The following is a 27,610-nucleotide window of genomic DNA, read 5'->3' on the forward strand; positions in this document are numbered from 1 at the left end:
TTCGTCGACTCAAAGACCTCAACTGAAATGCAATGTACTATTTTTCCTTTAATGAATGTTGTCCTCTTTTTCCTTCACTAGGTTTTTGTCTTCAAGGGTTTTTCCTAGTAAGGTTTTAACGAGACACATTCTTAAGGGATGTCATTCAGGGGGAGTGTTGTAAATAGAATGACATCATGGGTCAATGGGCCAAGCCCATGTATTTTGTCTCTCTATGTTAACCTAGCTCTATAAATATAGAGGAGTTTGCATCAAGCAACGAACTCCTCATTCACACTATGCTCTCTTCTCTTGCTCTATTCTCTCTTTACTTGCTTCTCCTTTCTTTGCTTATGTTAGTTCCTCCCTTTATTCATAACAGTATCCATTTTTTTTTAAATTATTTGGGTACGTACGTATTTTCAAGCACCCAACGAGTAGTGGTACCGGGTACGTACCCGGTACATGTACGACATCCAAAATGGAGTACCCATGCATCATAGGAAGTTACTATGTTATAAGGCAATGGCAGATTTTAAGGTTTTGAAACATAATTCATCAAAAAAAAAATTGAAGATGGCATCTAAGTCCCATTACAGATAAGAAACAAAGTTGAAATCAACCAACAAAATGAAGACAATTAATAGTTTGTGAACAAGAATAGAAAATTCTCCAGGTATATTTTGACAGTTCTGTACCCTCCTCGTAGTTGGATCCAAAGTTGCAAAAAATTTATCATCCACAAGAACATCTGCTCTAGTTAATTGATTCAAAAGGGTACTCTTACCAGCATTCGTGTAACCAACCTACAATGTTGTCCAGTAAACATATATAATTATCAAACAAGAAAAATAATACAACATAATGATCATTTATATGGCAAACATTACCATAATGTTAAGATGCAAAGGCAATATCAGCCCAAAAAAATAGCCTCAATACATTTGTAAACTAACCAATGACACTACTGGTACATGAACTGAAATACGCCTCGTACGGTACTACTTTCGGTGTTTCCTAACAGATTCAAGCTCTTTCTTGAGAACACCAATCTGTTAAAGCCCAGACATTAGATATTTCTTAGTGGAACTAACATTCCAGAGGTAAAACAGAAATAACAGAGAACTTCCAGAGATGCATACTTTGTGGAACCGTTTGGTTACTAAGAGCAACTCCAACGCTGGGCTCTTAGCCCAGCTGGAGGTTTTAAGAGCCGGCTCTTATTTTTTGCCTGCGCTGGAGTTGGCCTTCAGACTCTTAGCTACAGTGCAGGGTCTCTTGTGCAAGAGCCCCTGCTCAGGGGCGTATCCAGGATTTTCTTATAGGGGGGGCGAAATATAAGACTAAAAAAATCTTCATTGAATATTATATAAACTTTAAATTATAAAAGATTATTTAAATACAACTCTTCGTTCTTTCATAGTACTAAATTTATCAATTATTGTATCAACATAGAGTTCTTCAGCAATTTCTCTCTCGATATATACAATTAATAAATTTATGAGAAGATCATCTTCAATTGTTGCAAAGCCGAAGTCTTAACAACTTTCATTTCATAAAAAGATCGTTCTGTAAATTCGATCTGTTGAAACAGGGAATGTCAAAACAAGATGTATCAATCTATCAACAAGTGGAAATATTGTTGTTTTTCCAGTTTCAACTAACTTCTGGTAAAACTCGGATAAACTAGAAATTTTTCCTAAATTAGGATCTCGGAAAATATCTGAATGATAATGTCTTAGTTGGAACTTGAAACGACAAATTTCTCTTTTCTAGCTCGGAAAAATTATCTGCATAAAATTTCTCAATAAGCTTACAAATTTTCTCATAACCAAATGATTTAAAATTTTCCTTAGGATCTAAAGTTGAGCTAAGTAAGAGAAGCTCCACTGCTTCTACACTAAATCTTCTATTTAATTCAGATAGTTGCAAATCAATTGCAGAATAAAATACATATATCCTATAATGATGTTCCTTATCTCCATCTTGTTTCTTATGACGACCATTACCCATAAAATAATGGGCTTTCATGTCAGGAACTTCAACTTGATGAACATCTTATATATAAAAAGACCTATAACATTTCAAATTTTGGGGGGCGATGGCCCCTGCTTGCCCCTACCTAGATACGCCCCTGCCCCTGCTTGATGAGCTCTTAGATTAAAAAATTATTATTTTCTCTCACATGCTTCATCAACTACTTTCAGAGGGAAGAAACGGTAGAGAAGAAGGAAGAACAACAGATTGCATAAACTAACACAAGAACAGAACCAAAATCAATTTTTTTAAAAAAAAATCCAAACTTTACATAAAAAATCAAACTTTTACACTGCATATTGATATTTACATAGGAAAAAAAAATCTCAGAGCCTTGCATGTCCGATCTGGTTGAAAGGGAGATGATCTGGAGACTTATATTGCTTTGCATGTGCGAAAAAGGGCTTCCTTTCCCCTGATCTGATCTGGTGGCTCCGATTTGGGTGGTGGTCAGTCGATTTGGGGCTTTTGGTGGCGGTGAGGGTTGTTTTGTTGTGGGTTAGTGGCGGTGAGGTGGATTTTGGTTGCGGTGGCGGTGAGGTAGGTTTCGGTGTCGGTGAGTTAGGTTTCGGTGGTGGTGAGTTTGCAGTGAGGTGGGTTTTGGTGGAGTTGAGTTGCAGATTGAAAAAGAGAAGAGGAGAGGGGAGAAGAAAGGAGGAAGAAAGGGAGAGAAGAAGAATACGGCTAGGGTTAGGTTTGGGCTCTTATTTGGGTTTAAATATTGGGTGACCGGTTGAGCTGGTCACCCTCCCGTTGTGGACCGGTTTCAGACCGGTTTTGACCGGCTGGAGCCGTTTTTTTACCGTTTGAGGTTGTTTGACCGGTTGGGCCGGTTATCAGACCGTTTCTCTCCCATTTTCAGCTTTTATACATTATATATAATGCACTTCATCATTTTACACATCAATTTTTACTCCCACAAGTTCTCTCTTGTCCAAAGATTCAAAAAAAAAATTCAAAATGGATCACCATCATTATCAACAATACTATGAATTGTTGGACAATCAAACACCTCCCACCAATGAAAGTTCTCAACCTCCGCCGGTGTTACAACAAGGAAACCAACCTTCACAGGTGTTTCGACCTACGCCGTCATTTCCTCCTCACAACCAACCTCCTCACACCGGTGATAATTTTCAAAATCCTTCAAATCCAATGTTTCCACAGTCATTCCATTCTCAAAACCAACCGCGTCACACCCGAGGAAATTTTCAAAATTCTCAACACCAAATGTCTCCATATCCACCTCAAAACCAACCGCATCACCCCGGTGGCAATTTTCAAAATTCACACTACCAAATGTCTTCATATCCACCTCAAAACCAACCACCTCACACCGGTGGCAATGTTCATAATTCTTAGTACCAAATGTTTCCATATACACCTCAAAACCAACCATTTCACCCTGATGAAAATTTCACAAATCCACAATACCCCATGCATCCACCACAATACCAATTTCAAAGCCAAGCCCCTCCTACTGGTAGTAGTGGTTCAAAAGTCTCTGATACACAATGTGAGGCTACGCCTGATGATATGTAAGACCCTAGACTTACTTATGTAATGCTTAAGTGATAGATTGAATAAAATGAGACTTTTGGCTAAGTTTGAGTTTTGGACAGATTACGCTTGTCAACTTGTGTGAATTTTTAGAGGGTCTTAACGATCTCATTTGGGAAAACTTCCTTCATGAGAGTTGTAGCCCTTTAAGTGTAGAAAATTCTCGAAGTGGAATCAGGTCATTACGACCTCTGTAACTCGCGATATTCGAATTTTACCGAGCAGGGTTCTGGCTGTAAAGTGCCAGGGAATTTATTAATGTGTTTTTATTTTTATTCCGAATTTGGTTGGGTTTTTAATTAAAAATAGTTGGGTTTTAATTATGTTCAGACCTGATTAGGGTTGATTAGTGGGCCATAGGTTTAAGTGGTTTGGGCTTAAAAAGGTAAAAGCCAAACCCTAGCCCACATGTTGGTTTGCATGGGTTTAGTCAAGAGGGGGGGAAAACCCTATTTTCTAAGAGTCAGAAAACAGAAGTTGCACCCACACTCTTTCACGTTAGAAACCAGAGGAAAAGAGAGAAGAGAGAGCTTGAGAGAGAAGAGGAGCGCCGCCGCCCAAGCCGCCACCACCACTCACGACGCGCGCGCGAGAGAGAACTTGCGAGAGGGAGAGAGATCGCGAGTGGAAGAGGGAGAGACAGAGAGCCAGGCAAAGAGGTTTGGACAGCAGGAGAACCATCTTCTTTCTTTCTATTTTCAAGCTCTAAAACAAGGTAAGGGCTGGTCCTAGGATTGGGTAGTTTGTTAGGGACTTGTTGCTATGTTTGGTTGTGAAGAATCTTGATTGTTGAGGGTTTGCATGAGGGTTTGGGTTGAAGGTTTGCTTGCTGTACTATTATGATATGAGACCTATGTGATTTGATATTTATTGCTGGAACATAGCTTAAAGCCTTGGGCTGAAATGGTTTATAGCTTAAACTAGAGGTGGGAGTTTCGCTGCCAGTTTCCTGTACTGGACAGCGGACTTCAGAGCCCCTTTTTACCTGTTTATGGTCGTCAAATGAAAACGTGATTAAAATGAAAGTTGTAGATTTTCTAAATAGCTTTCCAGACATATAAAAATCATAATTTTTGGTTTAGTAATGTGATCTGGGGGTCGTTTTTAGTAACTGTTACACCTACTGTCTTTCCTGTTCCGGACAGTAAGCTTTAAGGCCTAATATCACCTAATTATGGGACTCAAATGAACGAGTGTTTAACTAGAGAGTTGTAGATATTTAAAATAGATTTCCAGAAAGGTTAATCTTTCAAGAGTTTCCACACGTAAGTTTCCTCTTTCTCATTAGAGACTAGAGCAGAAGCAAAGATAATAATCTGATTGTGATGATTAACACCAGAGAATACCACCAACGGACGCTTATACTTGTTCTTCTTATATGTTGCATCAAATGCCAACACATCACCAAACAATGCATAGTTCATACGGCTGCAACCATCACTCCAAAACAACTTGTCTAGCCTTCGATCATCATTACTTGTGTGTTTCCAAAAGATGTCAAGATCCTTCTCCTTCAACTTACGTAAGAAACCAATGACACCTCTGGCATCATTCACATCCTTATTCTTTTCTTTGTATCCTTCATTGTACATTGCTTGGACTCCAAAAGGCACATTTTGATACCCCCCCCATCTGGTTCGCAAACACACCATAGGCTTGTGGGACGCTAATACCAGCTTTCCTCAAGTTGTTCATTTGGGTGATTTCAGCCTCAGACATTCTCCTATGTGCAAGTGCCAACCCAATAAATTTATCACCGATAAGTACATGATTATGAACATCAAAAAAAGATCTGACATGCCAACGTTTGTCCACCTTACAAACGTGAACTTGTAAATGAGCTAGACACTCACATTGTGTGTCTTTTTCTAACAGATCGCTTACGCTTTGCACCAACAGAACCGGTTTCTGTCCTTTTACCTTCCCTAAAGCAAACAAATGTCTGTTGAATGACATGCCCATCTTTGTTTTTAACCATCCTACACTTCCTAGCAGCAAATCCGTGCATCCGAGCATACCAACTGTAGAACAAGAATCCACACTCTCAATCCACAAAGTTATATCTAACAACACCTTTCATAGACAATTCCTTGAAATTTACTCCCCCCATATCCTCCATTAGGGTTGAGCACGGGTCGGTTTCGGGCGGGCTCGGGTGTATTATATCGGGTTTTAACGGGTTTGAATCAAGCATATTCCAAACCATTTCCGACCATGGAAGCCTCGGATATGTCGGGTGCGGGTTGAATCGATGAGCGGGTTGTGCGGGTCGGTTAGAACGGGTATTTTAGAGCTTGGTGGAGAGGCTGTGTTCCATGACTAAGACAAGGTAGCGGCGGTCGTCGTTGCAGTGCCACCACCATTAGAGATGGTAAAGCTCTCATCTTGCATGGTTTTTTTGTTCAAAGATGATTAACAATGGTGTTCCCTAGATGAAGCAAGGGAGAAAATAGAGTTGCGGAGAGCATAATAGGTGCGGACAGGAAGAGAAGAGGAAGGGGGAGAAGGAAGAGAATGGTGCTGGACTGAAGTGGCACTGTGGCAGTGTGGTGGGAGAAGGAGAGCAAGAGAAGGACCAGAAAATTGATATGAAGAAGATAAAGTGATGAACTGATAACTCATGAAAGTATTTGATTTATTTCTCAAACCTCTTTTTTTCACGTGAAAGGCTAGTAGCCTAGTATGTCAGAAAGAAAACATGTCATGTGAAACGGTGATGGACCAGAAGCTTTTTCTTTGATTAAGACATGCAATCACTTCTTTACAAACAAATGCATTAAATAATGGCTACTTTTACTTTTTAGCTATTAAAAAAATAGAAAGCAAATACCTCTCTGCGCAAATTGCAGAGTGCAGACTGCTGCAAGGCTAAAAAGTAGTTTTAATTTAAACACACAACACTGATATGCGGTCGGGTTCGGGTACAAGTGGATTTTAAATTCCTAACCGGCACCCGACCATTATCACCCGTATGAGACTGTCTTTCCATTTTGTCTTACCCGTCTATCCGACCCAACTCGACCCATTACTTATTTTTTGGTCGGTTTTTTCGGGTTTGGGTCGGGATGGATAATTCTGCTCAGCCCTATCCTCCATACCATTGATTAGAATTGGAATTGTATCGCAAAGTGGCTGCTCATCACCAATATCTTCATCATCACCAGACTCTTCTTCTTCATCACCAGACCCTTCATCTGAATCTTCACCAGAACCTTCATCTGAATCATCATCAGACCCTTCATCTGAATCATCATCAGACCCTTCCTCTTCATCAACAGAACCTTTTTCCCCTTGCCGAACAGGCACTTGCTCTTGCTGAACAGGCACTTGCTCTTGCAGTGCGTCATCCCCACAAGACACATCTTGCTGCTGCTCATCACATTCACTAATCAATCTAACTAGATTTTCCCCCTGCAACAGTTATGGAAACATAACAGAGATGACTTCAGTACAAACTTCTCAACTAATCAAATATTAAAATTATATACATTTAAACACTTTCACACATGAAATTTTAGCACATGAGTACCTGAAATGGTAGTTCAGAAGAATGAGGGTTGGAACAAGACTCCTGCGTTCCATGAGACATGTGGCTGCTGCGGTTTAACACCATCTACCACGATAACCCAAAGGAAACCAAACGAGTAAACCTTACCAACGAGCACAGGGATGAGGCCCACCACGAGCACAAAACCCACCTTCAAGATCCATTCACCAACCAGGACAGGAAAACAAAGAACAACACCCACCTACAAAACCTAGCCACCAACGAGCAGAAGGTATGATAGTAGCCAGTAGGCAATAGCAGGGGACACGGGCGGGGGAAAACGGATAACCAGAGGAGAGGAGAAGAAATTGAGAGAGACTCGATCAAGAACCCTAAACTGGATCCACTGAGAAGTAAACAAAAGGGGAAAATGTTGAGGAAGGTTTGATTCCGGGTTGAAAAGGGCTTGGATCGGGTAGGGGTTTAATTCATTAAGTTTTTACCATGACTTATTTACCAGATCCACTTACCTTAATTAATGTTATTTAATCAATAACTAGTATCCTAATCATTAACTAATAAATAGGTATTTTTGAATTTCTTATAAAATCCTAATTATCTGGAAACCCCCTATCTTAGGTAAAAAGGTACTTGTGCAAGTGTACACAAATGTTTACTTATGTATGTTAAAGAAATCCCAAAATTCAGGTGATGTTATAGTCTATAGGTATAACTCATAGAGACACATTTGATTCATTCACATATTTTGTGCTATTTAAATGAAACATATATAATGTATTTATTGTGTAAAAATTGTTTAAATCAACTTATAGTCTTACATTAATAACATTATTTAGCATGAGTAATATTTAGACATGTAATCAAAAAACTTAGCTCATGCCACATATTGAATCCCCATTATCAACAGGCCCAAATTGATATACTACTATCTCTTAATAAAAACTAATCATTGAGTATAATTTTGTGATGTTTGAAAAGGGTTAAATATAGAGATTAACAGTAAAAGAAAATCAAGATATAAAAACTATTACATTTAGATGCAATCTTCAAAACTAATAAACTAATATTGCCCATGTCTAAGAAACAACCCCTTTGATTTTTTCAAAAAAATTCAAAACTAATAAATTAATATTTCCCGGTTATGCTATATATAACTGCTATATATATATCATCCCGAATGATAGCTCAAGTCGTAAGAGCTATGGTGAAAGATCCCCGAATGATAGCATAAGTATTAATGGGATGAAGGGTTAAAGGTCCATAGTTAGAACCTTGAGGAGAACTAATTTTTTTTTTTGAATTCTAGGAGAATTATTTTACTAACAACCGCCTATTAAAAAACATTATATATACTATCTCCGTTCCCTATTATAAGTCACTTTTTTTAAAAAAAATTGTTACAAAATATAAGCCACTTTCTAATATCTAGGAATCATTAAACAATTTTTTCCAAGCTCACCCTCATATTTAATGTAAAAGAGATGATAAACTTTAGAAGTATTAACTTGGAGAGAAAATCATAGCAAACTAAATAAGGGTAATCTACGGAAGTAAATCATTTTCTTTACAAATTTATTACAAATAACTAATTCTCTTAAATTAAGAGAATTAGTTATTTGTGACTTATATATAGGAATAGAGAGGAAGTATAATCATAGGATGATATAGATACATGCACTGGTTACACGTGAAAATTGAAACGGTTAAATTAAGGTACAATTACCAACAAGCTCCCCTCCCCTGTTTCTCCCAGCCGGCCCTTGTTACTTGTTCATTTTCTCCGGCAGCCGCCTATGCATATTCATGTAGGTGCAGGTAAGCCACAAAATCCTAGGAGCACGTATATAATAACAAAAATTTGACTATGATGGAATATAGAAATTATGCATAGCTTCATGACAGAGATATCATATAAGTAATTCATTTTATAAAGAAGAAACTGTAGAAAAATGTAAATGTGATATCATTAAGAATACAAATACAGAGATTATGTAGAAAGATTTATAGAAGAATGATAAGAACCATTCATGGACACCTACGGAATGCACTGACTCTTGACAGCGAAAATATAGGATAATGGGATGATTGACGAATATTCCAAAATATGCCACTCTCATAAATCATAATTGATTTTGACTTCGAAATCAATTGTAAGAGAATTTTCAAACATCCACGAAGAAGGAAACATAACTCAATTTCTATCTCGCGAGAGAACTTACATCATCATCAAAGAATTTGCATGTAGCACAAAAGTACTTGCCCATGCATACTCCACAGTTTATGCAGCACTGCTGAACCTGCAGGTAGCATGAGAAGCAATCAACACATTAGAAAATGCAAGTAATATATTACCATTTTTATTAATCAGCAATAAAATGTCACATAATGATTATATGGTTAAATTTTAAGAAAGCATAAACACATGACATAATCGCTGTCTCTGCTGCTGCTACTGTCATGGTCATGTCCATGCTCGTGCTTCTTCTTCTTCTTCTTGTCGTGCAACCTGCAAACAACAAAGGAAGCTTGTAAGTATTTCTTGTAGTCAGCTCAAAGAATTAGAAAGAAAGGAAGAGAGAATCATGGAAAAACTAGCAAAACACAGTGCATTGAGCTCTGTGCAATAAATAAAAAAGATACAAAAGAAGCATTTAAGAATTAAGATCATAACAATAACATAATAAACACCTAAAACTATGAAAGGAACAGAGCTGCCACTCACAATTTTCAAGGAGGTTCTGAGTTCCCAAGCACGGGTAGAGGCTGAACGACAATCTCATCAGGGCATAAAAGAATGAGGTCCAAGTTCTCAAGTGCCTCTCTTTTGTTGACATTGTTCCTGTAAATGGTACAAAAACATAATATACATCACAGAAACATGATGAGTAAAAGAGCATCAATTTTAAAAATTTAGATTGAAAAGCACCATCCAAATATACCTCAACAGAAGAGTGACTGCATCAAAGAAACCTTGAAGAACTGAAGCTAAAACACAAATCAGAAAAACATGGTTCAAAAAAAAGCACTGTGAATGATTCAGAGAAGGGAACAATGTTTTGTCTTTAACTTACTTGAAGGTCTAAGCGAAGTGGCACTTGAGTTTCTTCAACTTTTGCGTAATTAAAGTTGAATAAAACGTGTATAATTGAGAAGGGTAAAAACCTCTAGAATAGAAGGGAAAACAGCATAGCAAATGAGTAATTCAAAATACAAATTGAAACAATATATCCCTCTAAACCCCATTTGTTTGATTCCTTATTAGCAACAGCCAAGGCAAAGGACAATTACAATTAGCACAACTAACAGAAGATAAAAGAAAAATACCAATTCGCAACCAACGCGCAGCCCAACTCCGACTTGGATCCATGATTGAAATAATCCTGTAGAAAAAAAATTAACAACAAAATGAGAATGGAGAAATTCTAAAAAGGGGTTTCAATTTGATGACAATACAAATAAACAATCCCACCCATTGAAATTGGGGGTAGTGCAATCCGCAATCCGCTCATGATCTTCTTCCATCTTAAAGAATTGACAATTCTCACAACCTGAATCTCTAAACTGTGTCTTATTCGTTGTGGGAGAGGAGCCGCTAAATTGTAAGAGGGGTGCTTCTCGGTCAGGTTCGTTGTGGGAGAGGAGCCGCTCAATTGAAAGAGGGGAAGAGTTTAGGTTTAGGTGAAAGGAGAAATCATGACATATGTGGCAAGTAGGGGCAAGGAGGAAGAGCCTAGCTTTGACACGTGTCAAAAATCAAGTGAGAACTAATCTGGGAGCGACACACCATTAACTTGGCCTGTGGGAGTGACATGTCATCAAATCAGCCTTAGAAAAGTTCTTCTTTTCTAATATATATATATATATTTATTAATATTGATATTGATTGATTGATTGATGATATTGATATTAATATTGATGATATTGATTGATGATATATCATCCCGAAGGATAACTTAAGCGGTAAGAGCTATGATGAAAGATCCCCGAATGATAGCATAAGTATTGGTGGGATGAAGGGTTAAAAGGTATGTAGTTAGAACCTTGAGGAGAACTATTTTTTAATTTTGAATTTTAGGAAAATTAATTTACCAACAACCGCCTATAAAAAAATCATAGGATAGGATGATATAGATACATGCACTAGTTACACGTGAAAATTGAAACGGTTAAATTAAGGTACAACTACCAACAAGCTCCCCTCCCCTGTTTCTCCCAGCCGGCCCTTGTTACTTGTTCATTTTCTCCGGCAGCCGTCTATCCATATTCATGTATGTCTTTCTTTCGGTATAATTGTGTATGTCTTTCAATTATCTATTCTATTTACCTTTCAATTATCATATGTCTTTCTGCTTCAGATCCAACAGAATAACAAAACTTGTTGCTGTTCTTTTCAGATCAGATCCAAAAGGAATAATCATATCTTCAGTCAGAATAACAATACTTGTTTAAGTTTCTCAATCTTTATTTTACTTGATTCATTTTATAATCCTGTGGTGTTGCTCTTCCAGATTAGATCCAAAAGGAATCACTATGTCAAGCATCACATGCTTCAAATCCCTCCAATTCCACTCCCCTCATCCAAAAAACACTGTCTTCAATATATTTGCTTCCCATCATCACCCACTGCCCTTCTCAATTATTCTCAATTTTAATCCTGTTGTGTTTCTTGTGTTCCAGACCCAAAAGGAATCAGCATCTCAAGTATCGTGAAATTCTTTCTAGATATCAAAGCCAATGTCTTCATTTCAGTTCAAGGTTCAAATGCTAATACAAAAAAAAGGTTTTTTTTTTAATTGAAGCTGAAAATTGGAATTAAAAACTGAAAATGATGTACTATTCTGTATTCTTAGCTGCCTTTATATTATTTTCCCTCAACCAAATTATTATTATGACAGATTTCCACATTCTCCTTGTTTTCTGTTTGCATCTAAAGCATAACAAGCTCACAACACATAGAGTATTGTGGAACGATTCTGTCATGGAGATCTGGTTCGTGTTGCAGAATTGCAACAAGACTTATATGCATTTAAGCAAAATTCACTCACTGTTACAGAGTTTTTTATAGAACTTTTAAGTGTTTGATTGCTCTTTTTGAAAACTGTTTTCTGTTTGCATTTAAAGCATAACAAACTTTAAGGGTTTGATTGCTCTTTTTGATTACTTGTTTCAAAAACTGTTTTTGAAAAAAGTTCTCATTTTCAATTCTTAAAACTAAAAAACAAGAACAGCTAAAAGATGTTTTCAATTTCTGTTTTAGTTTTCAAATTAACATTTTTCAACTGTTTGAAAACACCTTATTTAAACAGTTTTCTTCTTGAAAAAATAGTTTTCAAAAACAGTTTTGAAAACAGAAAACTAAAAACTGCAATCAAACACACCCTCTGAGACTTTTACTGCAGAGGAATTTCTGGCTCTTAGGAGCAACTTCAGCAAACAAGGTTACAGTCTCAGCCAGAACCAAAGGTTAATCAATCAGGTCATTGTTGAGAGGAAGCATTCTTCTCATTCAGACAACAAAGACGGTATTCTTTGTATTTCTCCTACCTCTTCACACACTTCACTAGGGTCATGGATTCTAGAGTCCTAGACACAGGAGCAACTGATCATATATGTGGTTGTTTATCTTGGTTGACTAAGCAAAAAGCCATTAAACCTATTGGAGTCAAGTTGCCTAATGGCAATATTGCTACTGTCATTTTCTCAGGAACCCTACAATTAACTGAGTTTATTTTCCTGAAAGATGTTTTGTACATTCCTAAATTTAGCTTCACTTTAGTCTCAGTCACTAAATTGGCATCACAAGTTCATGGAAAATTGATTTTTAATGGAGATACTTGTATGATACAGTATCAAAGTTTGAGGCAGGGGTTCTTGGCAGCAAACCTGCTTCTACACCTAGTGATTCGAGTGTAAGATTAACTCAAGAAGACAACAACTCTCATATCATGATGCAGCTCAGTATAGACGATTGATTGGGAAGCTGTTGTACTTGACAAACACTAGGCTAGTTATACAATTTCCTGTTCAGCAATTAAGTCAGTACATATCTTGCCCAACTACAACTCATTATCAAGCAGCTCAACGGGTCTTGAAGTACTTAAAAGGGAGTCCAGAAAAGGGATTTTCTTTCCTCGTGATTCAACTGTTCAGCTTATCGGATTTTCATATGCTGACTGTGGTGGATGCAAAGATACTAGAAAATCGATCGGTGGCTATTGCTTCTTTTTAGGCAAATCCCTTGTGAGCTGGCGTGCAAAGAAGCAAGTCACAGTAGGGCACTGGCAAGTGCTACTTGTGAGCTGCAATGGCTCTCTTAGTTGGTACATGATTTGCAGATTCACTGTTCTAAGAAATCAGTCCTTTATTGTGACAACAAGAGTGCACTTCTTAATTCATATTGCTGCTAACGTCGTGTTTCATGAAAGAACCAAGAATTTGGATATTGACTGTCATATAGTGAGGGAGAAAACTCAATGGTTTGGTGTTATTATTACCACCGACAAGCCAGGATCAAACAGAAGATCTCTTTACTAAGTCCCTTCTACACACTTCCATTATCTTGTGGCCAAGCTGAACATGATCAATATATATCAGGCTCAGCTTGAGGGGGCTGTAAAGCTATTTATGTATCTGATAACTAGTAAGTAGTTAGCTTCTAAAATAAGAAAGTCAGTTAGAGGTTAGTTAGCTTGTTAACTCACTGTTAGGGTGTTAGTTGGAGGTTGTAACAGTTTCTGCTGAGCTGTCGTGTGAGCTGTTTTCTCAGGCATAGTGTGCGAATAGACTCTGTATAAGCTCACCTTGTAACAGAATTGATTTATTGAATGAAAACCAGTTTCATCTCAAAGTTTCTCCATTTACTTTCTCTGGTTCAACCTCATAACTTTGCTTTCTATGAGAATATTATTAGCCCTTGATTTGTCGTTGAAGATGAGAATATTAGTAAAAGATGTTGCAAAAAAAGTGAATTCTTTACTTCATATTGCCTTTCTATTGGCTAATATGTTACCAAGTACTGGTTCTCCTAATTGACCTTTACTGTTTAAATGTTTGTCTGTATTTCCATGTGATATGTGTATGATTGACATACGACTTAGTGGACAGAGAGATGCATGTATAGTAGGGAAATAAATATCATTGAGAACAATGATCCTTATGACATGGAAGATTTTTCAAATTGCAATGCCATTACAAGAATACATCAGTCATCCGGTGGCCTGGGACATTGTACATAATGAAGCAACATTCCAGGTGCATCAGCATGTATTCTTTATAGGGTGTTCAGATAAGGGGGGGGGGGGGAGGGGGGAAAGAGAAAGAGTTTGTATTGTAACTACATTTTTTATGGTATGATAAAAAATAAAAAGCTTCCAAACCTTATTTATAGTAATACTGGACTCCCAGTTCTAATCAAATGCAAAAGCCATGATAATACCAAGAAATATGGAAAGCCGAAAGCAGTTATGAGAGAAAATTTAAGATACTTTTGTTGTAAGTAATAATTCAAATGCTAATCTATAACTTACTAATAGAGTTTTGCATTTACTGTTCGTTAGGATTTTTAGTTTACAGTTCATCAAGAGCATTTTGTTGTCCAGAACCCCTATTCTTCAAGGCCTGATACCATAGCCCTGATCCAGCTATCCAGCTGCAAGCTGGAACACCTCTCACTGATGATGTTGTGTGTGCATCTTCCCCTTTGCTCTGGTTCGCCTATGGCGTAGAACCGCTAGGCCTTCGCATCAATCATCTGGATTATCGATGGATTAGGCTTGATAGGTGCCTCAAAGATCATCTGTTCTGGATTCTTTCTGTATTTGTGTGTAAATTTCAAATCCATGGAACCAGCTGCATTCACCCTTTTTAGCCACACCCTAGCTCAGAAATCTTGCTTTGGATTCTGCTTTACAGGTTGTTTGATTTGATACAATCAATATCTTGATGGCTTCTAGCTTTCCATGCTCTGTGGCTCCAGTTGCAGGTAGATGTTTATTTATAAACCTTTGGTTGTGTTGTTTCTCATCAGTTGCTAGTTCATTCAGGTGGGATCTGAGACGGTGAGGCGGTCGGAGAAGTTGCAGAAGAGGACTATAGCGGTGGTGAACCATCTACGCCATTTGCAATTCAGCTGCTTATTATTGATGCTGAGGCAATTACTACTCCAGATTTATGATTATTTGTTGTTACATGTTAAAAAATCTTCATGGTTACTGATGATATTTCTCTATCTCATGCCGCTCGACTCTCCTTATTACTGACTCTGGACGGCAGAGATCCATCATCAGATTTGCTCCGACTACTCCACACCGAGGTATCATCTATCAATTTTCGTAAGTATCTGATAAGGTTTTCAATACTACAAAATTATTCAGTTAAAAGTCGTAGGCAACCTAGAAATATACGCAATACTAAGTATGAGTACACATAATCTTTAGGCTTGACAGTTAAATCTTGAACCTCCGGGTTCAATTTCCTGAAAGAACTGTTATTTAACCTTTGATTAAATGTTTTGCCATAAATAAATACTCGAGGCCCTGAATATACTTGAAAGTTGAATAATGATTCTGTTTAAATTTGTGGTTTTCGAATGACAATTCCTGATTAATTTCTATAAGTGTCTTCAATCTTTATATGGTACCAATTTATTATCAACGATTATGTATTAATAGTATTATATTGAAATCAATACTTGCTTTAGCTATTATTAAATATTTGTGGACGATACCAAGCATGTTGTCATTGTTCATAATTGTTTGTGTAATTTGGACTTTGTAAACACGTTATTCAGCTTAATACGTTATGGATCCCTCTATATTGTTCGGCACAGTGACATCTTGTTCTTCTATCTATTAGGAAAATATACAGCTTCGGCTGTCACCTTTTGTCTATATAGGTCCTTCTGGAAGCTTTCTTCTTAAGATCGTAGCTTATCAAGTGCATGGTTCGTCCAGTCGTACTTATTTCATTGTTATTGGATGGACTTCGCCAGAAATGCTGCAAAATTTCAGAAGATTGGAATGAGACCTTTTGATGGGATACCTTTACTCTAGGAAGATTATGACTTATTCATCTCCAATTACTAAGGTGAAGAAAACTTAACCTCCTTTTGAGCATGGCAGTAAAAAATGTTTGTTGGTTTTATCAGTGTATTGTGAGGCTCGTTTGATGTTTAAAAAAAGTATTTCTCTATTTCAGCCTTTCTCCCTATTATAATTTGCAATTTCATTTAGCAAATCTAGAATAACTTTCTAATATGTTTTTAACAGATTCAATGTGTACCATGATTTGTATCATTTAACATATTGGTGTTGGAAAATGTATGAGTCCTTACTGCAAAGGAGCAAAAGAATAGACCAGGTAAGCTGTTTGTCACAAATAGCTTTGGTTATGGACTGCGTTAGTTGACTTGAGTTTGTGCATTTGGATTCTGTTAGTATTAGTAAACCTTCTATATAAGGTTGTGTAATTCATTCTGATTTCAATTGAATAAGAACAATCATTCTCTCATACCATCTTCTCTGTTACTGGACTCCCATTTCTAATTAAATGCAAAAGCTATTCATGATAATACAAAGAAATATGGAAAACAATTCTGAGAGAAAATTTAAGATAATTTTGTTGTAAGTAATAATTCAAATGCTAATATGATAATAACTGTCAGTGGATAGTTAGGACAGTTATAATAGCTATAGTAGATAGTTAGGACAGTTACAATAAAACAGGTTAGTGTTGTTTAAACTTTAAATGCTGCTTTGTTTCAGATTCTTGTACTAACAGGTTAGTGTTGCATTGACAGTTCAACACTAACCTTTTTTGAACAGTTCAAGACTTTTCTCCTTTTCTAGTATTTTCCCTATCCGATCATCTGGTGAGAACTTCCAAGGAACACATTTTCCTTCTTTTACATTTTGCTCGAAGCCCCAATCTGCCAAGGCATCCGCACTCTCATTTTCACCTCTTGAAACACGCGTAATCTCGTAGCTTTTAAATTCCTTTGCTTTTGCACGGATCTTCTTAATCTGTGAACCCTTGGTGATTTGTTAACAACCTTTGGACTCCCATTAAGCACTTCCATAAAATTCTTAGAATCTGTATAGGCCTTCACTTCTAAACCAGCACATGAATTTCCTTTCTTTTTTTCTTTCCACCACTCCATGCATTGCAATTAGGTTTGGCGTGCGGCAATCGCCTCTGCTTTTGAGCTTCCACCCCATGTATGAATTCGTTTTCTCCTAATTTAATGTAGAATCCAAACAGAAAGTTTCCTCTGCTATCCCGTATAATTCCAGCAGCGCAGCCTTTATTCAATTTCTTACAATAGGTTGCATCACTGTGGACATAAACCACTGATGAGCCATCATCATCAGCCTTAGAAGCTGCTTCATCTGTTGTTCCTGGTTGAGGAACGGTGTTAACTTCTGCTAGGTTCGGATCCCCTCCCTGTGGCATCATTAACCATTTAGAAAACAAATCTTAACATGAAAAATCAGCACATGAAAAACCATGACACTTAAACTTAACATGTTTCTCAAAAATAAAATCATTACTATTCTGCTTCTCGTGCAAATTGCCACTGACAGAAAATACAAGGATACACTTTTTACCATAGTTTTGGGGGTTATGTGTAAGAAAATGAAGTTGATGTACCATAGAGGGTTAGTGTAACCTTACCCTAAAAGTTGCAGAGTATATGATTGCATTTGATGCACTCTAAAGGATAGGACAAATAGAGCAGCAGATTACAAACAATTGGAGAGCCTAGAACATATACTATGCGGAAAACTATGAAAAGAAACCAGTCCTTGAGTGGTTTCTAAGAAAGGTCCAGGTGCATCTTCAACCGCCAAACGGAAGGAGAAGTGAAGATGATGAAGAACCAGATTTTGAAGACAACTTTGAGGATCAGGAAAGACAGAGGAAGAGAGATAGACCTCAGGATGGCAACGAAGTTGACTATGTCAGGGTGGAAGAGGAGACATTTAGATTTCTACTTTGTATTTTTCTTGTTTTCTATCTTTTATTGTTATAATGTTAGTTGAAACATGAACTTGATGGTTTTTACTTTCTATTCAATTTATGAAACTTATGGTGTTCTATCTATGATTGTGTTATATTTGATGGTTTTATCTCGGTTCAGATATTCATTCATGACATTAAGTTACTAGTTCTTTTTTTTTTTACTGTACTATCCAGGTTTTTTTATGCTCACTGGCTTGTCATAATCCACGTTATCTGCCATATTTCTATGGCAGATTTTTTGCTTGCCGCCACCCGCATTGAGTACAATGGTTTAGTAGGTATCAAATTTTAAAAGTTTTGTCTAGTCTAGAACCTTGAGTTTGTAAACAGAGGTGAAAAGAGATACTAGAAGAACACCACAAGCATTATTTCCATATAAAGATAATAGTAAGAACTGATGCACTTGAAATGGCAAAGTTACAACGCTAATAGTGTCCCAGTAGTCATAAACCATGAAAATGCACAGAATCAATCACATTATCAGGAAAAGAATCACTCACGTCATCTTTAAGGCTATCCCCGATCATTATCACTTCATTTGGCTGAACTTCCCAAAGAGAACAAATATGCAACTGTGGAGCTGGATCAGGTTTGTAAGGACGAAATTCCCTGCTTAACGCCGGAGAAAATGTAATCTGCAGCAATGAAAAAGTCAAATAATATATATTATATAATGAAGGAGTTTAACACTTAAAAAGAAAGAAGAAATAAACTAATTTCCTTCATCATGCCAAGAGCCATTGAATATGAAAAAGAACAGGGGGATATGGAAAGAGAAGTGTGTATGTTCAGTTTACTATGCCTCTATCAGAATTAGAAATATGAACCTTTTAGAATAATTAATCCCTTTGGATGTGGGCTTATTGGAGCTTACCTACTAGAAAATGCACTAAATAAGTTCGAAAAAGTGATCTTTGGTCTGCATCCAAAAGGTAGAATGTCCAGATTGATGCCACAGTCTCAACCTATTCTTCACTTTGCAAATTTGTTTTCTCCATTTATTTACTCACTTTTGTTGGAGATAGGATAGGATTAAGGCCCTCTTTGGAAGAGCTTATTTGAGCTTATCTTGAAAATAGCTTATGATCTACCTATAAACTGTTTTGAGCTTATTTTCATAAGTTGTTCGATTAACTAATGAAAAAGAGCGTATGCTAAACTTATTCTTAGCTTATTCCAATATGTTTTTCAAGCTAGCTTATGAATAAGTGTTCGTGCGATAATCACTTATAGTCATAACTCAAGCCCTTAATTAAGTTGTTTACACAAACACGCCCTAAATAAAATGAAATGGAACAGTTAACAATGAAACTTGACAACATAAGCTGTTATGCCACACTCACTGCCAAATTGTGACAATAATCAAACTATATGTCATAATTACAGAAAGCATGTTTTACATTTGCAGAAAGCAAAGCATGATAAACTACAAACCCCAAATCGTTCATGAAATATATCAACAGCAGACTTGACATTGCGTGTAATCAATCCCCGAAGGCGACAAAGGTCAGCAGCACCTGCAGTGCAGTACGAGAATCGAAATGAGCACCGCATGAACAAGAGAAGAGAACGAAACAACAATGAAAATGGTGGGGGAAGGAAGGGTATAGACATAGTATACCAGGCATGATTTGGAGATGAAGAAGAGCTTGGCGCTTGAAATCAGCGATGGTGTCATAGGCCTGTTGCTGTTGGTGTTGAAGCCATCGGTCGATATGAGACAAGTTGTCGATACCGGAGGGGCTCTGGGCTTTGATGCGGCGATACTCATCGTCACCGAGGACAGCACGGTACATGTCGAAAACGACGCCCCTGAGGCGCGTTTTGGTGGTGGTGGCGGTGTATCGTGGGAGTGTGGAGGTGGCAGAGAGGAAGAGGAAAGCCCTTGTGGCCGTGGACAGCATCGAGCTGAAAGGTTTAGTGTGTTGTGCAAGAATCTGAGTATAGAGACACGATTTCTTAAGGGACAAAGTGACGAAAGGAAACTTGGAGCTTGTCCATTGTCCCATTGAAGAACAGCTTGCTGATTTGTTAAACCTCTGAGAGAGAGAGAGCTGAAAGGTTTAGTGTGTTGTGCAGGAAGCTGAGTGAGTATAGTGTCTATAGCTACTGTTCTGAATTAGTAGGGAGTATTGGAAATAAATAGTGTAATTCCGGGGTAGCTATGTAATAATAGATAATAATCATGTTTTGAAATGTAACCCTCTTGTAACACTCATTAAAAGGGCACTCAATTTCAGAATCATTCTCTCTTGCATTCAATTCTATTAATTTCTGTTTAGTGTAATTTCTCTCTCTTTCTCATTGACTGTGATTAATGCTAAACCCTAGCATTAATACTTGATGATTGAAGTGTGTTAATGGTGTTCTAGAAAGTTTGATCATATTGTTACTACCATAGAGGAATCGAAGGATCTTGAAAGCATCAAGATTGATGAGTTGCAAGGATCACTTGAAGCACATGAGATGAGGTTGAATCTGAGGGATTCTGAGAGAGATGGTGAGCAAGCCATGTATGCTCGTGGAAATTTCAGTAAGAGAAATTGGAATCACAAAGGAAAATCCTCCAAATCGAAATCTTGGAAGGGTGAAGAGTCAGGGCAAGCTTCAAATCATGAAGAAGATGGCGACTCAAAGAAGAAGTGGGATTCTAAGGAGAAAGGACAGGATAAGGAGAAGATGAAGAAAGGGAAGAACAAGAAGCAAAATTTTCAGTGCTTCTCTTGCAAGAAATATGGTCACTACTCCTATGAATGCAAGAACAAGAAGAAAGGGAACAAGCAAGGTGTTGAGGATCAAGCCTATTCTGCTCGAGATGATGATTCAGATTCAGAACAGGTATTATTTGTTGTTCCTGATGATACTTTTCTAGTTAGTTATGTCAAAACTCCTACAGATCCTAAAATTCTTAGTGATGAGGTGAGTAACTCAGCTGTTAATTCGACTAGTAGTTCTCATAGGGTTGATGAAAATACTTGGTATTTGGACTCAGGATGCTCTTCTCATATGACAGGTCACTAAGATTGGTTTGTTGACCTTGATGAGAAGAGAACTAGTAGTGTTAGATTTGCTGACAATAGCACTATTGTAGTTGCTGGTGTTGGAAAAATTCTTGTGAAGAAAAGAAATGGTAGGCAAGCAGTTATTCCTGATGTTTTGTATGTGCCCAGTGTGAAGCATAATTTGATTAGCTTAGGGCAACTAATTGAGAAAGGTTACTCTCTGAAGACTAGAGAGAAGAAATTGTCGGTGTTAGATCCAAGGAGGAGATTGATTCTTCAGTCAGAGTTATCAGCTAACAGGACATTTCGTGTGGATCTAAACACTATTAGTTCTCAGTGTTTGTCAGCTAAGAGTATGAGTTCTGATTGGCTATGGCATTTGAGGTATGGACATTTGCACTTCAAAGGGTTATATCAACTTCATCATGAGGGAATGGTTAAAGGTTTGTCATTGGTTAAGGCCTCTGGTCAGGTTTGTGAGGGATGCTTGCTCAACAAGCAACCCAGGAATTCATTTGTGGAGAATAAGCCAATGGTGTCCAAGGGAAGACTTGATGTAGTGTGTTCTGATGTGTGTGGTCCTTATGAAGTGTCATCTTCAGGAGGGAACAAATACTCTGCATCTTTTTTTTTTGAAACTGAGAAATGGGTCCTGAAATAAAAGAGATTTCATATGGGAGAAGAAAGAAGGAGGAGAAAGAAGAATGGAGGATGAAGTGACACATTGGATTCAGTAGAATAGTAACCAATCAGCGAATGTCTATACATTTTGGGACTAAGATCTTTTCCTGAATGTATATCCTATGGATTGCCCATGTCTAAGAAACAACCACTTTTATTTTTTTCAAAAAAAATCAACACCTAGAAGTATTAAATTGATTTTTTGAGAAGCAGATAATTTTAGCATACATTTAAACATGACACGATATGAAGTACACCATATAATATTTCCAACAAAAAAGATTTAGAGAAAGCCAAAATGTATTAAAGATTACATAATCACCCCCAAAAACATCATGCAATACCCAGAAATATCCAATTGCACCTCTCAAACATCTAAACCTGTGAACCTGAACCACAAGTAATGATTTGCTTTAATTAGTTCTCTGCAGAATTGTTTGCAGCCAGATCCAAACTTTGCTACTTTCTTGGGTTTTTCAGGTGCAAGTATCTGAGAGTCTTTTTTCCATATGTGCCCATTAAGGTCCATGGAGCTTTCCCATGCTTACGAACAAATGGTGCAACCTCTGCTGGAATCCCCCTATTGAAAGAAAAAAATAGAAATCAGTGATAAATATTCATCATAGGAAGCATATGAAACAGAGAATATACTCTGAATAAGAATGAAAATGATAAGTTGATTTTCTCTCTACAAAGTTCTCCCTCCGTCCCCATTTATAAGACCCCTTAACAGTAATATGCTATAATATTTATGTTGAGTAATTGTGCAATGTGCAATTTGAAAAAGCCCCCCAAGAAACAAACCAGCTTGGATGTCCATGGCATGCTCTTATGCCTTCTATTTCACACTCACATACACAGTAGATGGGTAATAGAAGCCCACAAATAAAGTTCTAAATTAAATCCCATGTTAGCTAAGACCACCAATCAAAGGTCATCAACAAATGATATGCTACTCTTTTCCCTAGATTTGGTTTCATGTTTACACTACTTACAAAGAAGGGATAAAAAATGGCTCACTTTCTCCATCATCGACATTCCCAGTGCCACCACACCGCAATACATCTTCCCTCTGTACATAAGCCAAACAGACTCGTGCTCCCATTCTCCATAATAGATACATCTTGTCATCTTCTTCCTTTTCAATATCCAAGTGCTTCTTGGAGACCAATTGCACAAGGTTCATTGTGAAAAGAGAACCACAAGTTAAATCCACCAAGGTCTGAGAAGAGTTCCCTGAAATAGAACAGAAAAGTAATTAACCATTCCTAAGCTCAGAAAACAATTAAAATAAAAGATAGGAAAAAATACATTCAGATGCTGTTGAAGGAGTTGAGATGAAATAGGAGATGAAAGCTTAGATACTAAAACTCTCATGTCCTCATCATTCTAAATGCGGTCTTTAATAATTGAGCTTAATTTCATGGAAACATCATCATTTAAAGAAAATAACCAAAAGGAGGAAGAGAAAAGAGTTCAAATATATAAGAGGTCAGCTATATAACTCTACCACAAGAATACCTCTTCTTGATTGCTATAGCTTGCCAACTTTCAAAGGCTTAAATTTAGTAGTTAAAACATAAGAATTGGAATCCTAGAATTCTAACATCTTGCAATATCAAGCTTAGCTCAACCACTGCAGACCAAGTCTATTTCATGTCACCATTGCATTTATTATCACTTCCATGTTCTTTTGAAGAGGAAAAAGGAATAAGGAAAACTACATTAACCAATAAACTGAACATGTGACAGAGGAAAAAGAAGTGGTTGTAGAAGTTCCAGAAGACTAAATACAGAGAGAGATAAGTACACAATAAGTGAATCACCATAGAGATATATTCCCCTTAATTGAATTTTTTCCATAAGTTAAAATAAGTCGATAAGTCACCTTTAAATCCATAGAGATACGTCCTTAACCCAAACACAGTAGAATGATTACAAATCAAAATTATATATTTTGTTTTATCCCGCTTGGTATATAAAAACAGAAACTATTAAATTATGAGTGCAATAATAATTCCTCAAGCCAATATTCAAATCTAAATCCTTATCAACAATCGGTAACAATTTTAAGTCATTAGAAACCAACGACCATACACTACCAAACACACTGAGATGGGGTTAAAGCACATTTGTTCGGAACAATCCAACACCAAACGCAACCATTAACTCCATATATTTTCTGGAACTTACTACTGCAATGAAACCACACCTATACTTCCAAGTCATATGCATCATAAACAACATGGACTAAAAAGAATGCACAGAAAACAGAAAATTAAAATATAGTTGGTTCATGGATTAAAAGTCATGCTTATAAAGACATCAAAAAATAGTGAAGACAGCGAAGATAATGAGAAGACTTGAATGCTGCAACTGTGCAACACAGAAACCAACCCTTTTCTTAATCAGATTGAGCAGGTCCACCAAAATCCACTTTTTAACCATCATCATGCAAAGATCCAAGCAGTAGATAACCTTGGAAGTTGGAAATAGTATCATAATGAGACAGGAAAATTAGAGCTCATGATAGCAAAATGATATCTTATAGCAATATAGCTTCCCTCTGAAAGGTGGGAATCGTGGAAAACAAAATAGTGCCAGTGAAATTAACCCAAAATCTACTCAATAGGAAATACTTGAGTGGGCTATCAGTAAACTATGAATTTCAGAAAATTATCTGCCTTGGGAAATGAACTGTATTTATCAGCAGAGTAAAATGTGATGTGTTTTAATTTGCACTTAAAACCACTGAATCAAATGTTAGAAGTAAATAAGAAATCTTATAATCTCAATATGACTAGAAAAGAGGGCTTAACTCTTTGCTTCAGTAATTAAACAGACAGAGCCCGAGAATAATCATCTTTAACCATTTTTATGAGTTGCAGTCTTAAACGGAACTGCAGAAGGACTCATGAGGTGCTATTTGGTGTTTGTTTAATGTTTGGACAGAATTAAAGCTGACCACAGTTCATCCCAAGTATATAATAGTTATTTATGAGGTAGGTCCTCTTTTCTAGAGACACTACAATCAGAAAACTGCAAGTATATGTCACAATTGAGATAGAGATACCCAAAAACACACGACTGGTTATTCACATTCATTTATTGCAGTGGAACCTTGTTTTACTTTTATCTTTGTGTACCCTCATACCTCATCTATTCATAACATGTTTTAATCAGCTTCTCTATTATCAGAACCGATTCTGGACCCAGAAGCTGATTCTCAGAATTGATTCTGCAACCACCAAGTGCATATATCAACTGACACCGAGTTGTTCTAACCTGAGCAAAATCTCGGATTTGATTTCCTATGAATGCAGCTGTGTTGGTGAGTAGAGTTTTCCGCCCATAGTGGTTCCATGTTTTTCTTATGTTTACGCGTGTCACCACGCCTCTTGCGTTAGAATATATATTTACTGGTGAACCTGCCAACAGTAAGAAACAAGCAGAGAAAAATGCAGCTATCGCAGCAATGCATGGTCACTCAAAGCAGTGTAAGAGGCTACCTAAATAATAAGGTATAGATAGGTGTGGTCCTCACTTTCTTTGGTTTGAATGTCAACAATCTTGGTATGTCAATTAATGGTGTGCCCACTAGGGTGGGCTAATTGTATTTTGGTCCACCGGTGGAACAGAGGACAATTTTGGTTTTTCACTTATTTTTACCCTTTTCTTCTTCATGTTCCCTTCACTTGCTCTGTAATTGCTCTCCTTCTCTTCCCACTCTCCCCTCTGCCCCTCCCATCCCTGCCGCCCATCTCTCCGGCGATGGTCTCCCTGTGTGCCCAAATCGAGCTCTTCACCTTCATCCTTCTGACGACCTACTCCCTATGTGCCCAGATCGAGCTCTTCACCTACATCTCTGATTCGAGCTTCCGCCCACGCTGGTTCTGGCAACGGAGCTTTTGCGTTTTCGGTTGCACGTCCCGTGATGTTCTTCAACGCGTTTGCTCGTCCGAAGACCATGCTGAGCATTGGTCACCGCGAGATGTGCGGGTTCGATCTCCCGGTGGCTGATTTTACACTCGCCGCCGCCTCGCACAGTGACTCTTGGATCTTAACCTCAACGTCCCTTCTCCGCCGGAGGTTGCCTGATCCGACGCCGTTTTGAACCAAAATCTAATTCTTCCCTGTTTCCTTTTGTGGTGTGCCAAGGCATACTGGGTAGAAGGATTGTTTTTTGAGGTTGCTGGTTGTTGTTATTGACTGGTTATATCAGTTCTGTTTCGGTCAATTTTTTATTTTTCTTTTTTATAGTTGTTGTTGCTGAACTGTATTTTTGCTTTGTATAATGGGATTTTTGTATATATGGATCCCATAAATGTAGAGCATAGAAAATAGTGGTTGAAAAAACATCTTTGATATAAACGGAAGACAGATTCTTGTTCTTATTTTTTTTAATCTCAAGCTAAAGTTCACTTGTTGTGAAAATGTCAAGAGTATAAAAATATCTGCTTCTTTCTTGCACTTTACTCTGATGCAAACAGGCCAATAGTCCTTTTCAACTCTTCTTTAATCTTTCTTGATTCTGGATTTGTCTTCAAAAGAATATGTTGGAAGTGTTTGTTCATGGAAGTAGTGCTCATGGACAGAGATTTAGGGATTCAGTGGTGATTCAGTTCCGGCAAGGAGAAGGGGTGGGGAACAAGTGTTTGACATTTACATTTCTACCCTTTTTTCATCCATCAAATCTTGACCATACGATTAAAGAATATTCCAAGATGCTAAGATCTAATGGTGATAAATCATGGTGCACCGGTAGACCAAATTATTAATGGTCCATCCTAGTGGGCACCTCAATTAATATCTTAACTTTGTACTCTCATAGGTTTCAGATGGATTTTGACGGCATGATGAATGAGCTTCTCTTAGATGCATGGTTTCAGAGCCTTCATTCTCATGACCTACTTTAGAGCCACCTCATGAATCACAATAAGTGATGAACAAGAGCGAGAACATGGCTAACATACAAATTTAGGTTCCGGTTAGTAGAGGTGAATCGGAGGCATACTCGTTTTGGTTCTCATTCAATTAAATCAACAAATCAAAACTAAACAACTAAGCTCAAAGTTAATACTCACAAAAAACCAAAACAACCTGATTAAGATTTTGCAAGGAGTTGACCAAAATCAAGTACGGAAGTTCTTTATATAGCTTACACTAGGTGAAAGGACTACAGGTTAAGAATGCATAATGGCTTTAACCTAAAGTACAGTGGCCATCAACAAATCCAATGTCTTCATGAAGAGGAAATGAAAATAAATAGCAGATGAACCAAATTTGATTAACAGTGATGATATGCATTGCAAAGAAACAGCTAGCTAGAGTTGAGGATAATTTCAGAGGGACTTAGATGTTTAACAAATACATATATACCTTTTCTTTCCCTTCAATTATGGTAACTTTGAAAGGATGCCAATCTGAGTTCTGAAGCTCTCTATTCAGCTTCCTAGCTAGCTCTTTATTCTGTCTTTTCTTCATGGCTGGGTTCAAAGAATGGTCCAGTGTCTAGTCCCCCATTCTCTTTAGCCTAATATGGGATTGATCGAGCAAGAGAGATAAGCCCATGATAAAAATGTAACATACAAGCAGTGAATGGATATCCACACAATCACAGTTAAGTCAAGTCTCGTCTTCACAATCAGATCGACCATTAATAACAAACACATTGAGTAATATAAATCTATTAGATACGACAGGATTTTATTTTACTCTAGTCACTTTGCTAACTTGCACTGAACCATAAAAGGTACCAAAATAGAGTTGACTAGACCAGATAGAAAAAAGAGAGGAGTGCTCTATAACACTTAGAATGAGTGAG

At 37.3% G+C, this 27,610-nt stretch overlaps 3 protein-coding genes and 1 long non-coding RNA gene across 27 annotated transcripts; 1 reads left to right on the forward strand and 3 right to left on the reverse strand.

Annotated features, from left to right (window-relative positions):
• Positions 1 to 589: 589 nt before the first annotated feature.
• Positions 590 to 10,783, reverse strand: LOC130720444 (histone deacetylase HDT2-like). 12 transcript variants are annotated; one of them, XR_009013060.1, is made up of 9 exons: positions 10,554 to 10,782; positions 10,409 to 10,464; positions 10,156 to 10,248; positions 10,024 to 10,069; positions 9,807 to 9,923; positions 9,304 to 9,590; positions 8,808 to 8,875; positions 7,106 to 7,469; positions 5,656 to 6,987 (listed from the first exon to the last, which is right to left on the reverse strand). XR_009013060.1 is itself a non-coding variant. In XM_057571088.1 (6 exons), the coding sequence occupies exons 5-6, from the start codon at positions 7,187 to 7,189 to the stop codon at positions 6,580 to 6,582; spliced, it is 492 nt and encodes a 163-aa protein (XP_057427071.1). In that variant the 5' UTR covers positions 7,190 to 7,469; positions 8,808 to 8,875; positions 9,304 to 9,381; positions 10,409 to 10,464; positions 10,554 to 10,781; the 3' UTR covers positions 5,627 to 6,579. The 12 variants fall into 12 exon arrangements, 2 of the variants coding, with proteins under 2 accessions (XP_057427071.1, XP_057427070.1); XR_009013069.1 differs by having other exon boundaries at positions 5,647 to 6,987; positions 8,808 to 8,914; positions 9,304 to 9,381; positions 9,512 to 9,590; positions 10,156 to 10,783; XR_009013067.1 differs by having other exon boundaries at positions 5,648 to 6,987; positions 8,808 to 8,914; positions 9,304 to 9,381; positions 9,507 to 9,590; positions 10,156 to 10,783.
• Positions 10,784 to 11,208: 425 nt separating this feature from the next.
• Positions 11,209 to 19,530, forward strand: LOC130720685 (uncharacterized). Of its 6 annotated transcripts, none has more exons than XR_009013219.1 (4): positions 11,209 to 15,395; positions 15,938 to 16,168; positions 16,351 to 16,441; positions 19,512 to 19,530. It is a non-coding gene; the product is annotated as an uncharacterized LOC130720685 (long non-coding RNA). The 6 variants fall into 6 exon arrangements; XR_009013218.1 differs by lacking the exon at positions 19,512 to 19,530 and adding an exon at positions 18,278 to 18,296; XR_009013217.1 differs by lacking the exon at positions 19,512 to 19,530 and adding an exon at positions 17,770 to 18,182.
• On the reverse strand, positions 18,457 to 20,347 carry LOC130720684 (haloacid dehalogenase-like hydrolase domain-containing protein At2g33255). Its single transcript, XM_057571364.1, has 3 exons — positions 19,725 to 20,347; positions 19,538 to 19,620; positions 18,457 to 18,738 (listed from the first exon to the last, which is right to left on the reverse strand). The coding sequence occupies exons 1-3, from the start codon at positions 20,110 to 20,112 to the stop codon at positions 18,547 to 18,549; spliced, it is 663 nt and encodes a 220-aa protein (XP_057427347.1). The 5' UTR covers positions 20,113 to 20,347; the 3' UTR covers positions 18,457 to 18,546.
• A 1,712-nt stretch (positions 20,348 to 22,059) lies between these two features.
• LOC130718895 (uncharacterized) lies at positions 22,060 to 27,301 on the reverse strand. Of its 8 annotated transcripts, none has more exons than XR_009012864.1 (4): positions 27,166 to 27,301; positions 24,184 to 24,264; positions 22,807 to 23,022; positions 22,060 to 22,366 (listed from the first exon to the last, which is right to left on the reverse strand). XR_009012864.1 is itself a non-coding variant. In XM_057569526.1 (3 exons), the coding sequence occupies exons 1-3, from the start codon at positions 25,148 to 25,150 to the stop codon at positions 22,305 to 22,307; spliced, it is 357 nt and encodes a 118-aa protein (XP_057425509.1). In that variant the 5' UTR covers positions 25,151 to 27,155; the 3' UTR covers positions 22,060 to 22,304. The 8 variants fall into 8 exon arrangements, 1 of the variants encoding a protein (XP_057425509.1); XR_009012861.1 differs by lacking the exon at positions 27,166 to 27,301 and adding an exon at positions 25,072 to 27,155; XR_009012862.1 differs by lacking the exon at positions 27,166 to 27,301 and adding an exon at positions 24,941 to 27,155.
• Positions 27,302 to 27,610: the final 309 nt, after the last annotated feature.

Source organism: Lotus japonicus, chromosome 5 (assembly GCF_012489685.1).
Source record: "Lotus japonicus ecotype B-129 chromosome 5, LjGifu_v1.2".
Lineage (NCBI taxonomy): Eukaryota > Viridiplantae > Streptophyta > Magnoliopsida > Fabales > Fabaceae > Lotus > Lotus japonicus.